This window comes from Sprattus sprattus, assembly GCF_963457725.1.
Source record: "Sprattus sprattus genome assembly, chromosome: 19".
In the NCBI taxonomy this organism is placed as follows: domain Eukaryota; kingdom Metazoa; phylum Chordata; class Actinopteri; order Clupeiformes; family Clupeidae; genus Sprattus; species Sprattus sprattus.
Window position 1 is genome coordinate 5406461 of NC_137917.1, and position 15716 is coordinate 5422176.

The 15716-nt window shown below is 42.2% G+C and overlaps 1 protein-coding gene across 1 annotated transcript; it reads right to left on the reverse strand.

The window, feature by feature from the left end:
• Positions 1-150: 150 nt before the first annotated feature.
• LOC308381038 (lysosomal-associated transmembrane protein 4B-like) lies at positions 151-15350 on the reverse strand. The gene is made up of 7 exons (XM_080858536.1): positions 15110-15350; positions 13187-13298; positions 8297-8370; positions 8044-8166; positions 7660-7755; positions 5307-5402; positions 151-1838 (listed from the first exon to the last, which is right to left on the reverse strand). Exons 1-7 carry the CDS (start codon positions 15200-15202, stop codon positions 1764-1766), a joined length of 669 nt encoding a protein of 222 aa, XP_080714662.1. The 5' UTR covers positions 15203-15350; the 3' UTR covers positions 151-1763.
• Positions 15351-15716: the final 366 nt, after the last annotated feature.

A 15716-nucleotide genomic window follows, 5' to 3' on the forward strand; every position in this document is an offset into this window, starting at 1 on the left:
AAGGAACTCCATTCATCCTATCCATGGCAATGAGACATCTGTCTTCAAAGAAAGGACAGCTTGAGGTACATTTCATCTATCGTTCTCTTGCCACCTTAGTTCTTTCACTCCAAGTGCAATGATAAGGCATAAACAACAGAGTTTGGTAGACATATTTCTCTTTATTTGTCATTTTACTGCTACAAATACATTATTTTGTCAAACTAGCTTTAACCATCGAAAGAAAAAATATATATGTTGGTACTTGTTAATTCACCCAAATGTCATAACTTGTAGAAAAGTTAAAGGTTTTGTACCACTATGGAAAAGGACATCACACTTTTCTTTCTTGTAATAGTGTGGCCATTATTTGTACACCTAAAGTTATTGTAGTTTTTTGTCAATTAAGAGAATCATCAAATTATTAACTGATTACCCTGCATTTGATTCATTCAAATATCAAAAATACTCTGTGAACACATGTACATACATGTGTTTGTGGCCATTAGTGTTGTCACTGGAGACTTGTTTATCAGTCATGAGCCCATATTCACCAAGAGCCTCTTAGGAGATATCCCATCTATTTATTAACATTTAATACAATATTAATAACATAACTATTGGTAGTAAGTCACATCTCTTTGGGGAGTACAAAGACTCACTCGGCTACTTAAAAGGGAGACCGTTTTCTTCCCAAGACTCAATTAGGTTGATCCAGGACATGCAATATAATCTATTCTAGTGTAATCAATCATCCATGTCCAGTTGAAACCAAATAAGGTGGACCGAAAAAAATAAACTGCACTAAAATGTTCTGCTGTGTTTTATGTAGCGTGTGCTTACCTCTATTCTACTATGTTAACACAAGTATTATTTCAGATATTCACACATTTTTCATTCACAAAAGTATCCTAATAGTATTTATCTATGGGACTATAGGGAAGTACCGTATGTGAACAGCCATTAGAGATTATGGGAAAAGTGCAAATCTTTGGGATTCTCACACAATGCAAACATCGGCGTCCCATTGTTTCCAAGCATTGTTCCTAAAGTGCAACATACATGATATTTACACCGACAAAACAAATGTGATTGTCCAATAAAATATCACAAATCTAGTAACACAAATCAGAAATTGAAAAAGCGTGAGGAATACGGTTTCAGCTTCTTCTTATTGATTATAGGACTCTTTGGATCTCTTCTCATTAGGGTCACCCTGCACACTTGTACAAAAGTAAGAAAAAAAGAAAAACACAAACAAACCAACAATTACAACAATCGCCTATGCTCTCAATGTTGGAGTAATTCAGCTAAATGTGGGGATAGTATTTAATTCTCCCAACGCAAACCACAGCGATCAGGAGTTCAAACCCTGTCAATACCACAGTCACTCACATAAACATGAAAGATACCAGCATAACTATTGAGAAGGAACACACATCTCCAGATGAGAGGCTTATAGAGGTTCTGCAGAGGGCTCAGAGTAACGAGTTGATACAGTTAATTTTGGGTTGCCAGATGCCATCAACACAGAAAACTATAAGCAATAACAATAATAATAATTGACCTCAAGCCATTAACACAGGAGGTAACCCTGAAAAAACCTTATTGAGTAAAGCAATGTGTAGATGGCTAGGAAGACAACAGCCTGAGATGTGGTATCAGAAGGTGTATAAGATCACTGAGTGGCTTTGACCCAAACTCTGATGGGTGGAATACAATGGAATGGAGAGTAGGCTACAGAGACAGTGAAGTCCAGGCTGCAGGAGAAGGAGGTCCTTCACTCAGATAGACACGTATGGAGGAGGGGCGTGCTTCGGCGGGGCAGCCATGGAGTCGTCATAGGGAGGCAGCAGCACCTGTCAATCAGCAAGAAAAAGATCATCAGAAATATGCTGCAGATGAGAGACGATGAAGCATCTTTTCATGGGTGGACAAGCAATGCGATTACGCTTGGATTAAAAGGGAGGGACACAGGTTGGCGTTAACACACAACGTACAGCAGACCAGAACCGAGACTATTACATGTGATGATGTCCATTTGCATCACTGCTTTGGACACGCCATTCTGTTTTGTGATGGTAAGCAAAGATTGTGTGCGACATTTCTATGAAAGTGCCCACGCCTCCGTGAGGACGTGCCAATGTACAGAATGAACCCAGCGATTTCTAACGTCTCGCAAAGATTATGATGTAACCTGCTGGAGCCCACTAGGAGGGAGGGGGCAGGAGTGGGAGGAGAGGATGTGACAGCACAGCATCCTAATAATGGTTAAAAACAGTGGCAGACAGACAGACACGTACACCCCATCTTAACACCCTCAGGGCTAAGGCCTAATGACTTTAGAACAAGCCACAAACAGAGTAACAAAAAATGGAGGCATGACAATAATGGAGGCATGTCTCAAAGGTCAAGGTTCAGCACACATGAACACCAAATAGAGCACAACATGGATAGAGCTCTTTGTGCACAGACACAAACACACAAAGAGCTCTAGCCATGTTATGCCAATGTGTGTGTGTGTGTGTGTGTGTGCTGCTCGTACACATTCGTGTGTGTATGTGTGTGTGCACGTATCTATTTTGCAATCGACCCTGGTTTTCCTACTGCCGCTGTGTGGTGCGCTGGCTTTTCTGTGGACTTAAGCTCCAGTGGTGGCATCCAGCGGGAAAACAATCAGGCCCTGTGGTCTCGGAAACGACCATCTGTTCCCATCTCAACAGCCGGGGTCAGAGGACACCGCCAATGACTCCTCACACTGCTAAGCAGCCTATGTCACACACACACACAACAGAATGCTGCACTTAGCCCCCAGCCCTGCCCAACGCGCCCGCCCTGCCCAGCCTGTGGATGTCATCTGTTAAAGGATTAAGGATGTCCAGAGACATACGGCTACACACCAAAGATGGGATCAGTGTGTGATCAGAGCAGAATTTAAAAATCTAAATGTTTTCTCTATAAACCACATTTCAAAAGGCAGGCAAACTATTCTAGTAGAATGTAACACAGTTCTGGGGATTCTTTACCAAGCCTGTGAAAATGGTAGTGAAGCACAATTTAACCTTTGTAGGGTTTTGTTTTTTTCACGCTCACTTGCAAAACCCTTTAATTTTCTAAACCATTTCCTTTGGAAGAAGTCTTTGTGCGAATGGAGGAGAGGTGCCCACCCCGCCTCTACCAACAGACGTGTTTTCACATCCCCTACTGAGAGCCATTAATTGAAAAGCACAGCGAGGAGGGAGAAGGCACAGCACAGGCTGGTTGTTGTAGCAGTGGGTGGGTTTGACTTACGAGGACCTACACCAAGGAGCTCACGCTCTCCACGTCTGGTTTGGCCATCACAGGCAGCAGGAAAACGTAACATCACCAAAAACACACATCATCGCCTCCTAGTCTATTTATATTCCCCATAAGACTGCTTACAAAAAAAAATAAAAAATACGTGGATAGAGAAACAGATTGCTTTCAACTCATACATAAAAACCTCAAACGTCATTTAGACACGAATGTATGAAAGGAAAAGGTAATCCATCTCCGCAAACAGGAACTATGTTGAACTATTGATCACCAAGCTGACAAACAAGACCCAGAGAGAACACAGACCTCTCCTAGGAGTAGCGGAGGAACGGATCTGCTGTGTTTGCACAATACCATGGGCAGAGATGTCGTTAATAAAAATGACAAAAAAGGCAGACAAGTGTCAAAAGGAATTAAAAATAAATACAACATACGGTGGATTGGAATCAAGGCACACAGTATCAGTACACAGTACTTCCCCCTCCTGCATGCATAAAGCACGACACTGAAAACTGGATGTGACATTTAAAGTGCTGAGAATATGGAATGAGCATCTGGTAGCAGTGTAGTAGCAGCTGCTACAGCCTGATACCAGTGAGTCATGCTTCTGTCCATTCAGTTACCCTGAACTGATCTGATGTCAGTCGAAAAAAAGAACATCAGATATAGACGGAGCCAAAAGGAACCCCCAGCGAATGGAGAATTTAGTCAACCACTGTGTTCAGTGGTGATCGATTCAAGCGTTCACACATCAAATTACACTGACCCAGCAAGAAGCACAAGTGTCACAGTGGAGATCCATTGGTTGCCCTGTCTCTGACGTCGGTGTGGTCTAAATATTGTTCCTCTAGGATATCAATTATTGACAGCTCGTAACTTAGCTCCCTGTCCCTGCGCTTTGACATCAAGCAATCCTGCACAATAGCAGCATTGTTGTGCTAGCCTGGGCTACCTTATTCTCCTGAGCTGAAATTGAGATTGAGTGGTGCATGATAGAGAAAACAGAGAGAGAGAGAGAGAGTACCACCCCCCCCCCCCCCCTCGCTACTCGCTATCTCCACACATGTTTCCGCCCGGTACTTCTCCTCCCCTGCTCGATCTGCTCTAATGTGCTCTGACAGTGACGCAGGCAGGAGCGGATCACAGGCTGCAGGCCCCAGGCGGAGCAATAGGATACCGGTAGATGAACCTATGGAGCAGGGCGTTTTACAGGGTAGTGTCCACACTAATGGCTTTGCCAGTGGGGAGCTCCATCTCGGCACAAGCTCTAGTCCTAAGCCCCCGTTTTATACTTCCTTCCTCCTCCACCATCATGGCTTTACTGTTGGAATGTTTGAGGGGTGGGGGGGGGGGCTTTCACATGTGTGGACCAGTTCGGGGGTCTGGATCCTGGGAGACATATTTCTCCTGCTCCCTCTGGTGCCTGTGTTGTCTTTGGACGAGCACAACAGAAGAGTTCTCCCGACTTGACTAAATGTAAGTCTTTATTAAAAGGTAAGCCAAGTGGTTTAGGTCTTTATTGAGTTATAAACTGCCACCTGAGCCAAACATATGATCTCTATTGACTAATAGTAAAATTATCCTTGTAAAGTCTCTGTAGGGGCTTCCACTGAATCCTTCCTCAGTTATACTACAAGTTAATACGACAATCCTACATAGTTGACCTCCCTGGCTTACTCTGGCTTTGTAATTTCTTTTCTCTTATTTTGGCTCCTTTCTTTGGTGTTTTTTGGTGATCCACCAAAGAGATGAAGTAAGACAGTCCCTTACTCTCACTTGGAAATGTTCTGAAAAGGTCTGGAAATAACCATTCTGCCTGTGATGAAAAGTGGGCTGATTCCTGTGGAAAAACTGAGGTGATCTGGAGAAGATGCACCAGACTCAGTTTGAGACTACTGCCAGATCGATGGAAGAAAAAATAAACAATCCCACACACAACATACAGTGCTTCAGCCTCTGGGGCCAGGGAAGGGAATCACAGTGTGGAAATAGCTTAGTGGTAAATTCAGACTTATTGTTCAGGTACTTACCGTTGTGTCATTGGTGGTGACATAAACCAAGATGTCCGTGGTGTCTTGTCCACTCACATACCTGTAGCAGTTCCACACACAGGCGATCAGGTAAGCCTGGGGAGAGACAACAGCAGTCAGTGTGTGTGTGAGAGAGAGAGAGTGATACACAGAAAGGACAAGAAAGTCAGGAAGTATATCACAAAAAAACAGCGTCACACAAATCTGTGCAGGACTTCTGCACTTGGATCTCGGATCTTGTGGCCCCCTGAACTGTCACAGAGCCAGCTTGAGAGACTCAAAGGTCTTTTCAGCGTGAGCCAAGTGCAGTATCCAGAGCTAGACGCGACCAGAAGCTTGAGGCTCAACTTAAACGTTGCAACAGAATTTCAGAAATAATGACAAGAGAAAGACCAGAGTCAGCTCGCTGCAGCATGGTTGACAGCACTGAATCAAACCACATAACTCGGATGACTCACTCTTCCAGTAAGGCATGCACTTGCTTACTCTCAGCTGAAAAACAAATGTGCAGCGTTCAAACTGCAACATCTCTAACAACATCTCTGAATCCTCGCTTTAACAGTGGCGGCTGCAGTTTCAGGCCAAACACAACACCATCTGTTAGAAATGGCTACATCCTACGCGGAAGAGCCCGGAGGAAATCCCACTCCAGTGGCACAACATCAACCGTCTCATCTGGCCATATCACCCGGCCTTTCCAGGGCTACAGAACAGTAGCCCCATTTGTTGACGCTGTCATTATTGGTTATTAACGTATTTGATCACACTTTACATCACAATAGCCCATTCTGTGGTAATTGCTGGAGTACGTACAGTGAAACAAATACTGCAGTCGCTAATTGACGCGCTGCTACCCGATACCTGGAAACATAAGGAATGATCCTCCTTCACCAAGGTTGTTCAACGACTCTTTACCTGCCAGACAGAATTCTGTCCAAACAAAGCATTGAATTTAAACTGTAGAGCTCTGCAGTCTTACTGTATTATAGTTTAACCTAATCTCCTTAATGCAAAAGTGATGTCACCTTTGAACTGGCCAGCAACAGATACATCAAAGTCTAAGTTTTGAAACAGTACACCTCTGAAAAAGTATACAGGGCTCTGGAACAATCTAGAAATCATTAGGGTAGCCACCAGTTCCCATTCCCCTTAACAAGCAGTATCTTTGAAGGGTATCTTTAATGATTATATTTATATCGTTTCTTTTCATTACTGATTATATGATGTATTATAATATTATACAAATAATTACAAAACAGCGATAATATAGTGTAATGTTCAGTATTTATTTAATTCAGAAAATACTTCAATCAATTGGTGTTAACAACGATACAATTTGAAATTAAAGTGGCAAGGCCAAGAATGAACTATATTTAGCCTCTGTCACAATTAAAATATTTACAAATCCTTAGCATTCTTCCCGAAAACCCACCAGGAACTGTTACTGACCCTCTCCTTCTCTTGAGTATATAATCCTCCATCACACCTTCCTCCTTCTCTCGGTTGAGTGACCTTGAACTAAGTTCTCTTTGTACCACGGGGCTTTGATGTGACAGAGGCACAGTTGTAAGGTTAAGGACTATTAACAGAGCACAGAAAAGCATACAGATGTTCACTACAAAACACCCAATCACCCAGCCATGTATCAGAGTAATGTGACAGCACCCTGACCCTGCGGGCCAAGAGCAACACCCTGAAAGCTCCACATGAATGGGTCCCTGTATTGCCTTTAAAGTCAGACTTTAAGTGGTAGAGCCTGGCTGATGCCAGGTGAGCTTTCCTATGGAACTCCTGGGGGAAATGCCATTACGCTTTACACTAAATTAATTTGTACATCACTTTCGACAAAACGTCTGGTAAGTCCCTCCACCTAAACAGAGAAGCCTGAAGAATGTTTTTCTGATCAGTGAGATTTCTCCTCATTGACATATCACCCTGAGTGTTTTACCTCTGTCACCTGGAGTCCCAGGCAGCAGGAGACTCTGATACAGAGCTAACCCTGGCCTGGCACAGATCCAGCAGCTCTACCCCAGACCCGCTCCATGTCAGCTGCCATTAAGGCCATGTGTGTCTGATGTGTGACTTATGCAAACCTATACTGGCATGTGAGCTATGGGACAGCCGGTGCTATCATTAATCTATTCCCACCAGAGGCGAGAGTTGTTTATCCCTCCTGGTCTACTGAAATGGTGATAGGACTAAAAGCCTTGTGACTGGCAACATGGAAAAACATTATGCGAATGCTACACTCCTCCAACTCAATACATTTTATGTTATAGATAATGTTATAGGTATATAACAAACAAAAAGTCATTCATTTTGCACCACATAGTTAATAGGAAGATTTAGTCACCTTGAAGGCCAGGATGCAGCCAATGAAGAGGAGTACTATGAAGACGAGGCACACATTCATGTCCATAATCTCATCCCTGTAGGGGAAGTTGCCAGGCTGGAAAAGGGTCAAATAAAGATGCAGAGATCATCTTAGGGAGGTTCAGGATGACAGAGAAAAGGAAGAATACAACCCAGCAACCTATGAAGACCACTAACTTTCCCAGTGCTCCTCAGTGATACATATGAATGGCATATGAACACCAACTCAGTCTCAACATGCGATTTAAATCTCCAACACTTGGCTTACATGCCACTGTAATGGTGAATTTTAATAATGGTAATCCATTTTACAGAAGAATTGATGTAGTAGCCTGGTCCTGCTCTGGAAACCTGATCTACTCACCAGCTGTTGAAGGTAATCCTGGATAGTGTTGGGATAGACGACGATGCTAATGGCTACTAAGGTGTTCAGTGCAAAATCAAAGACTTGGTAGCAGAAGAATGGGATGATCCAAGCTGCATGTTTCTAGGGAATGCAAAACAAATTGGAGTTAAGTGCATGCTGATATCTAGAGATTCATAGCAACACTTGTTGTTTGTTTTCTAAGGCCTGTCAACAACTGAAACAACACAGATTTGACATGACAGTTGGTTACCTTATACGCCCCATAGGTTGCCATTCCAGCAATCATCATCATGAGTAAGGAGATTGCGGAGGCAATGCACATGTCTGTAAGTATAAACACAGGAGGGCAAGGGTTAAGAGATGGGGAGAAACATGAACTAGAGTGGAAATAAAAGCACAACAAGAGGTCTTTGACAAAAGTAACTCTTAACACCGATTCCAAAGAAAAGGTCTGGTTGTGTTGCTTCCTGTGACCTGCGTTCCCCCTGTCCTGCCTGCATTCTGTGCCTTACATAACTGCCGTTTACCAGCTTCTGCCAAGGCTGAGGGCTGGGGCTGCTCCAGGAGCATTGTGATAAGTGATGCAAGGGGAATATTGATCCCAAAATAGCCCAAGTCCTCCATCCCCACGAGACACTGGGACACCCAAACACCACTGCTCTGTCTGGCTCATGCACAAACATCGACACTTGAATGGTTTTCTGCATTTGTATTTGATTTTTATTTATTTTTTATCCGGAGGCCCTTCAACAGTTTAATAACCTTTTGCGCACAAACAACTCTTAATGTCTTTGTAGATGTACGCATGTCCATTAACTTGTGCGGCCATGTAAGATTTATTTAGTCGTGAAAAGAAAGCCCCAGCACTCTGGAATGCCTTCGGCCTCTGCGTGACATTGCCAGGAGGAAGCTCTGCTGAATGCCAGCTACCTACAGACACGTCTCATTCAGACACGTCTCACTCCCTACAGACGCGTCTCGCAATGAGCTCCCTACAGACACGTCTCACTCCCTACAGACACGTCTAATATCCTACAGATACGTCTCACTCCCTACAGACACGTCTCACTCCCTACAGACACGTCTCACTCCCTACAGACGCGCCTCACAATGAGCTCCCTACAGACACGTCTCACTCCCTACAGACACGTCTCACTCCCTACAGACGCGCCTCACCATGAGCTCCCTACAGACATGTCTCACTCCCTACAGACACGTCTAATATCCTACAGATACGTCTCACTCCCTACAGACACGTCTCACTCCCTACAGACACGTCTCACTCTCTAAAGACACGTCTAATATCCTACAGACACGTCTCACTCCCTACAGACAAGTCTCACTCCCTACAGACACATCTAATATCCTACAGACACGTCTCACTCCCTACAGACACGTCTAATATCCTACAGACACGTCTCACTCCCTACAGACACGTCTCACTCCCTACAGACACGTCTAATATCCTACAGACACGTCTCACTCCCTACAGACACGTCTCACTCCCTACAGACACGTCTCACTCCATACAGACACGTCTCACTCCCTAAAGACACGTCTCACCATGAGCTCCCCGCCCTACTGCCCTTTTTTCAATTTTGTTATGTTGCAGCCTTACAAAAATCATTTTAATTGCAAATGTATTAAAAAGGAAAAACTGAATATCATTTACTGCTATTCTTCTCTACTGATCTGCTCATGCTCTGTCTAGATGGATAATGATGACCGTCTGGTCAGCCATGTTTCAGGTCTCTCCAGGGATGTTGGACTGGGTATAAGTCAGGACATTCACAGATTTGTCCCCGAACCACCTGATTTGTCTTGGCTGTGTGCTTTAGGTCATTGTCCTGTTGGAAGGTGAACCTTCAGCACAGTCTGACAGCACATGCTCTGGACCAGGTTTTCATCAAGGAGATATTTGCACTTTGCTCCGTTCAGCTTTCCCTAAAACACAGCTGAAACAAATCCCCAAAGGATGATGCTGCCACCACCATGCTTCACTGTTGGGATTATTTTTAGAAGGTGATGAGCATTGAGACTAAACAGTTCAGTCTTTGGTTTTATCAGACTAGAGAATCTTGTTTTTCACAGTCTGAGAGTCCATTAGATGCTTTTTTGCAAACTCCAGGCCGTCCTTCCTGTGTCTTTCACTGAGAAGATGCCTCCGTCTGGCCAGTCGGCCATAGAGCTTAGATCTATGGGGGGTTGCAGTAATGGTTGTACTTCTGGATGTTAATCCGATCTCCACACAGGATCTCTGGAGCTTTCTTCATCGCATTCTTGGTCACCTGTCTTACCAAGGCCCTTCTCCCCCAATTGCCCAGTTTAACCGTGCAGCCAGCTCAAGGCGCTTTGGCTCAAGACCTGGTTGTTCCAAATGTCTTCCATTTAAGAATTATGGAGGACACTGTGCTCTTGGGAACCTTCAAATGCAGAAGATTTTATTTATTTTATGTATTTATTTTTTGTGTAGCCCTGCCCAGGTCTGTGCCTCAATATAACCTTGTATCTGAGCTCAGCAGGCAGTTCCTTCGACCTCATGTCTTACTGTGAGACCTTATATGGGCCATTCTACTGAATTGGTGCAAAGTCAGGTCGGAAATATTTAGAATTTTTTTTATGTTTTATTCCCAAAACTTTGTCCGTATGTATATTGTACCATATCTAAACCCACAATAAATCTAAATCTTACAATTTGTATATTGTATTTTCAGAATGTGTTGGAATGTTTTTCCTCTTCCAAAAATTGTCACTCAAAAAGTATTATTATTGACCTGTTCAGATTGTGTTTCCTTCCCTTTTCTGAAGAGTATTTTTACAAATATTTCTTGAAGGTTTTCACAATGAATTCCATAAAAATGAAATTTTAACCAAATTTCCAAGTTCATTTATACAATTCATCAAAATGGAAGTGCAACAATAATTTGTAAAATGCAAAATACTGATCATATTGATTCCAGAGTTGTTGATTGATGAAATTGAACATACATTATCCAATCAGTATTCTAACATTTTAGTTGATTACTCAATATACTATGTATTTTTTACAAAACATCCAGTGTTTCGGTAGTGCTGCACTGTATTATTGGATGGATGTTAATTTCTCTCCCTTTAGTCCACACAACACATTTATTTAAAAATTATGGGATTGAACTACTTACCATTTAATTTTGTCACTACCAAAATGATCATGTCACTACCGAAACTTTACCATATGTTTTGGTAGTGACTGTTTCGGTAGTGACAATTCTAGATAACTTTGAGCATAACTAAAGAATGGTAGCAAACACATGGCTAGTATTCACATAAAAACATTAAACTTTGCATAAAAGCCAAAAAAGTGTACTAAATTGAAGAGAATATGTGTTCGGTAGTGACGATTCTTAAGGTTACACATCGATTTTCAGACTTTGGAACACATTTATATAAAAACTATGGGATTAAGCTACATACCATTCAAACATGAGGGACAGGGATGCAGTGTCACTGCATGGTCAAAAATGCAGGGTCGTGGCTAAAACACAGGCTCAGCCAATGGACTAAACTCTTGTGTTTCGGTAGTGACATGAAAACTGGGGATATGATTTTTTGAGTATAGTTTATTTATTCTCACAAATTAAACCCACAATAAATCTTAATCTTACAACTTTTATTTAAACTAAATCATAAAAATCTTTGAAATAACACTATTGAAATTTTGTTTTTTAAATAAAAATAGTTTTCAGTGTTGAAAAATTGAAATTTAGATGTCAGGGTGGGGGACAGCTACTTCCCAATAGAAAGTTCCCTATAAATGATGATTTTGTATATATTTAGCTTATCACTATCTAATGTAATGCCTTGGGTTTAAATAGACCATAACCTATTCTTAGTAAATATCTATGGCTAAATACTTAATTGTTTTGTAAATGGTTTTTATTGTTGAGGGACCGCACTTTGCACGCATTCGGTAGAATGGTCCATATAGACAGGTGTGTGCCTTTCCAAATCATGTCAAATCAGTTGAATATACCGCAGGTGGACTGCAATCAAGGTGTTAAAATCTCAAAGATGAACTGCAGAAATAGGAGGGATCTGAGCTAAATTTGAAGTTTCATAGCAAAGGGTCTGAAAACTTACGGCAATGTGATATTTCAGTTTTTCCTTTTTAATACATTTGCATAGTTTTCCCTTTGTCATTATGGAGTATTAAGTGTGGATTGTTGAGACAAAAATGCGATTTCACAAAATGTGAAAAAAATGGAGGGGTCTGAATACTTTCTGAATCGACTGTTGGATGAGTTAGGAGACTCAGTCATGTGATCCAGTCATGTGACGCAACACTCTGTTGATATCAGTGAACACAGCTCCAAAAAAAAAAACAGAAAATGTCCTACGTGTCCTGTTAGCCCTGCCACAGCCTCACACTCTCACTGGCATGACTGTTTCAGCAAAATGTTCACTAACATGACTGTTCTAATAAAAGGAAGGCAGAAAACAAAAACAAAACAATGGGGAAAAAGGGACATCATTCCTATTTTTTTTTACACGCTATCCATATGAGCAAAGCCACACAGCAGCACATTGTATCCTGTATTACAAAACCTTTGGTGCCTTTAATAAAGCCTGTGACCTGGACTGCTGGTCTGCTGCGGGCAGGGCTCAGCCAATGACAGGGGATCACAGGGCCGGCTAATCCCCGCAAAACTGGGACAGCAGCATCAGCTCTAATGCGAGGTGGCAGCGCCACTATGGCCACCTCAGCCATGAAGAGCAGCCCTGAAACTCAGCATTCTTGGCTGGCAGCCTGTGTGGTGCCGCTGCCGGATGCTTTCAAGTTCTCAGAAAGCTCAGCAGACCCATAATAAGGGGTCCTTAAAAGTGTCATGAGATTGTTTAAAAAAAAAATCAACAGGTTAACTTTTGTCCTCTATACAAATTATAACCAGATATTATTATCTCAGATACATTATGGTTATAGTAGTAGTACAGTAGTTAATAGTAACAGTATTATTTATCTATGTTAAAAGACGTACACTGATGTACACAAAACACACACTAAGCCCCCTTTAGTTCCCTGAAGTGCGCGGCTACAGGTGAAAGGTGACAGCTGGGAGGTGTTTGACCTGGAGGGCGTGTGAGCGGGTCGCGGAGGACTTACGGGAATCGTCCATGACGTCGAGGTCATTGGCCAGCTCAGCGCTGGTGAGGTGGTAGTGCTCTGGGTCACAGAGCGCTGTGAGGAGGATGAGCAGCACCACCGCATTGATGAGCTGCAGGGGGAAACGAACATCAGAACTCCATACTAACAACTCTACAGATCATCATCATCATCATAGTATGATGGATGAGATTACATTTACATTTAGTCATTTATCAGATGCCTTTGTCCAAAGCAACATACAAGGAAGAGAACAGTCAAGCTACGAGTAATAGAGACCTATTGTAACAATAAATACTATTTTACATAAGAATTAGCAAAAAAGTGAATAACTAGTAGATGGGAGGTGCTCTCTGAAGAGTTGGGTCTTGATGAGCTTCTTAAATTAGTGATGGTTATATGTTTTGAAACTCACTGGCAGGTATAGTATGTTATGTCCTACCAGACAGAACAGTTTAAACAAACCATTCAAAATAGCTGATGGTTATTTCTGAACTATTGTGACAATAAAGCATTTGATCACAAATCAATATTTTATCTGGCTACCACTGTAACAAGTGCACCTAAAACACTGATCAAAATCAAACATATGGTGCACCTTCCGTCTCACACACAGTGTTCCTAAAATACACTGAGGCCGTAGGCAGCATGTAATCGTATTTTGCTCTTTAAAACATCTAGCAAACAGCATCTCTGCTCCCACTGAGACATGCATGGAGGCAGAATAGGATTACACCTAAGCAATTAGCCCCTTGGGCCACAGGTGGGGCAGGTCGTTTATAAGCCCTCTCCTTAAAGGAACTGTTCTGGAATGACTGCTACCACTACGGTCTTTTATGAATTGTTTATGGTCTTGGATAAGAAAGGTTGTTTCCAGTCAATGATGAAGAATTCATCTAAAAGGTTTGAGAGGGAAAGCACAAGAGGGATCCCTCAAACAATGTCTTGTATAATAAAAGGCAACAAAAAAGTGATTGTGATTGTTTTACACGGATGTAAACATGTTGACTAGATCTCATATCTGTGACCAATTTCCCCCTCTATTATACTTCCTGAGCTTACAACACAGTGGACACGGCCCTCTCATGATGTAACATTTACAGCCAAAGGGCACAGTTACCCTTAACCAGCCAGGTAGTAACTCCAATAACAAAGCTGACAAAGATAAAACCTTTTGCATTATTGACAATATGAGAAGGCTATCCAATGGCACTGCTGTAATGGAAAACCCACCTTTGTCTTCTGCATTCCAGTCAATTAGATCAGGTATCAAATGGTATATTTTTCACTAAATCTCCCTAGGTACTAAAATAATCATAGTGGGGGAACTGTTTTACGTTTAGAACTAATACATTGCCCAACTAAACTGAAATATACATAGTCTATTGACCATTGTCTACAGCTTTTAACTGTGTTACCAACAGTAATACCAGCCCAAGATTTTTTCCATGAACATAATAAACATGAATTGTGCAGTTCAGTCTCAATTGTTATGTCTGCTAAAATATTCATGTTCTGTAACATTCTGTTATTGTTGGGCTACAATATTTCACACCTCAGTAGTCTACTGTTATTCCTTGTCTAACAATAAAATGCATCACTATTACTAGTCTACAGATACATCAATCATAAGGTGAACTTGTTGTCTATGCAGTGGGGAAAAGTACTGCAGTTCCATGGATTTCAGACATTCGCAATCTACATGGGAGAATAGCCCACAAACAGTAAGTGCCTATGATATTTAAAGCGGTCATTCCAAGGCATATGCAACTGCACAAGGTACTGCATACGAGAAGTAGGGTGAATGCTCAAGGCTTCATTTTATTCAGATTCTTGACTGTCAGACACAATGGGAATGACACGAAACAGCATTTACACTCTGCGTAAATGTAGTTGCTGGGGTGGACACAGACGTCAGCTTACCATGTACCAGGTCCCAAGGATAATGGTGCCTGTCCGAACATGACAGCAGAGGCAGCAGCTCGTCGTGTACAGTCGGTCCCACGGGGAAATCATATTTGTAGACGAAGTCACGGTTTCATTAAAACAGCCAGGAGAATAACGCAAGAGACAAGATGGTGTGTGTGGTTAAATTCCTTTCCTCAATGTGGCATGATCGTGTGGATCAGTAAACTCTCGCCATTAGTCGCTGCGCACTGTATGCACGGCATAGCAACAACATCTAAACTAGGCTTTAATTGATAGACAAACATCGGCGTACCATGTGACCGGAGCTGGGTTTCAGGCGGGATCATCATAAAGTGATGTAACATGCTGTTTCGAGAACGTGGAAACAGTGGCGCTGTGACGAGAAAATACAGTACACTCTGCACCGAATGATGTCGGTTACCTATGACACATGTCCCTTTTAAGTAGGCTAAATGAAGTCCCGAAGGCAATAAACAGTTCCAGGTAACGTATAAACGAGTTGTCGTTTCGAGAGGAATTACCGTATTACAGTTTGTTATAAGCAACAGCCTATTGACTCATTTCCACAAACCAACCTACAAGCAAAGGAAGGACAAGGTGT

Excerpts from the sequence above, each read along its gene's own strand:
- LOC308381038 (XM_080858536.1), bottom strand. The coding sequence starts at position 15,202 with ATGATTTCCCCGTGGGACCGACTGTACACGACGAGCTGCTGCCTCTGC. Across the intron at positions 7,756-8,043 it reads AGGATTACCTTCAACAGCTG|CCTGGCAACTTCCCCTACAG; the intron begins GTGAGTAGATCA and ends ACCCTTTTCCAG. Across the intron at positions 1,839-5,306 it reads TCACCACCAATGACACAACG|GTGCTGCTGCCTCCCTATGA; the intron begins GTAAGTACCTGA and ends GCTGATTGACAG.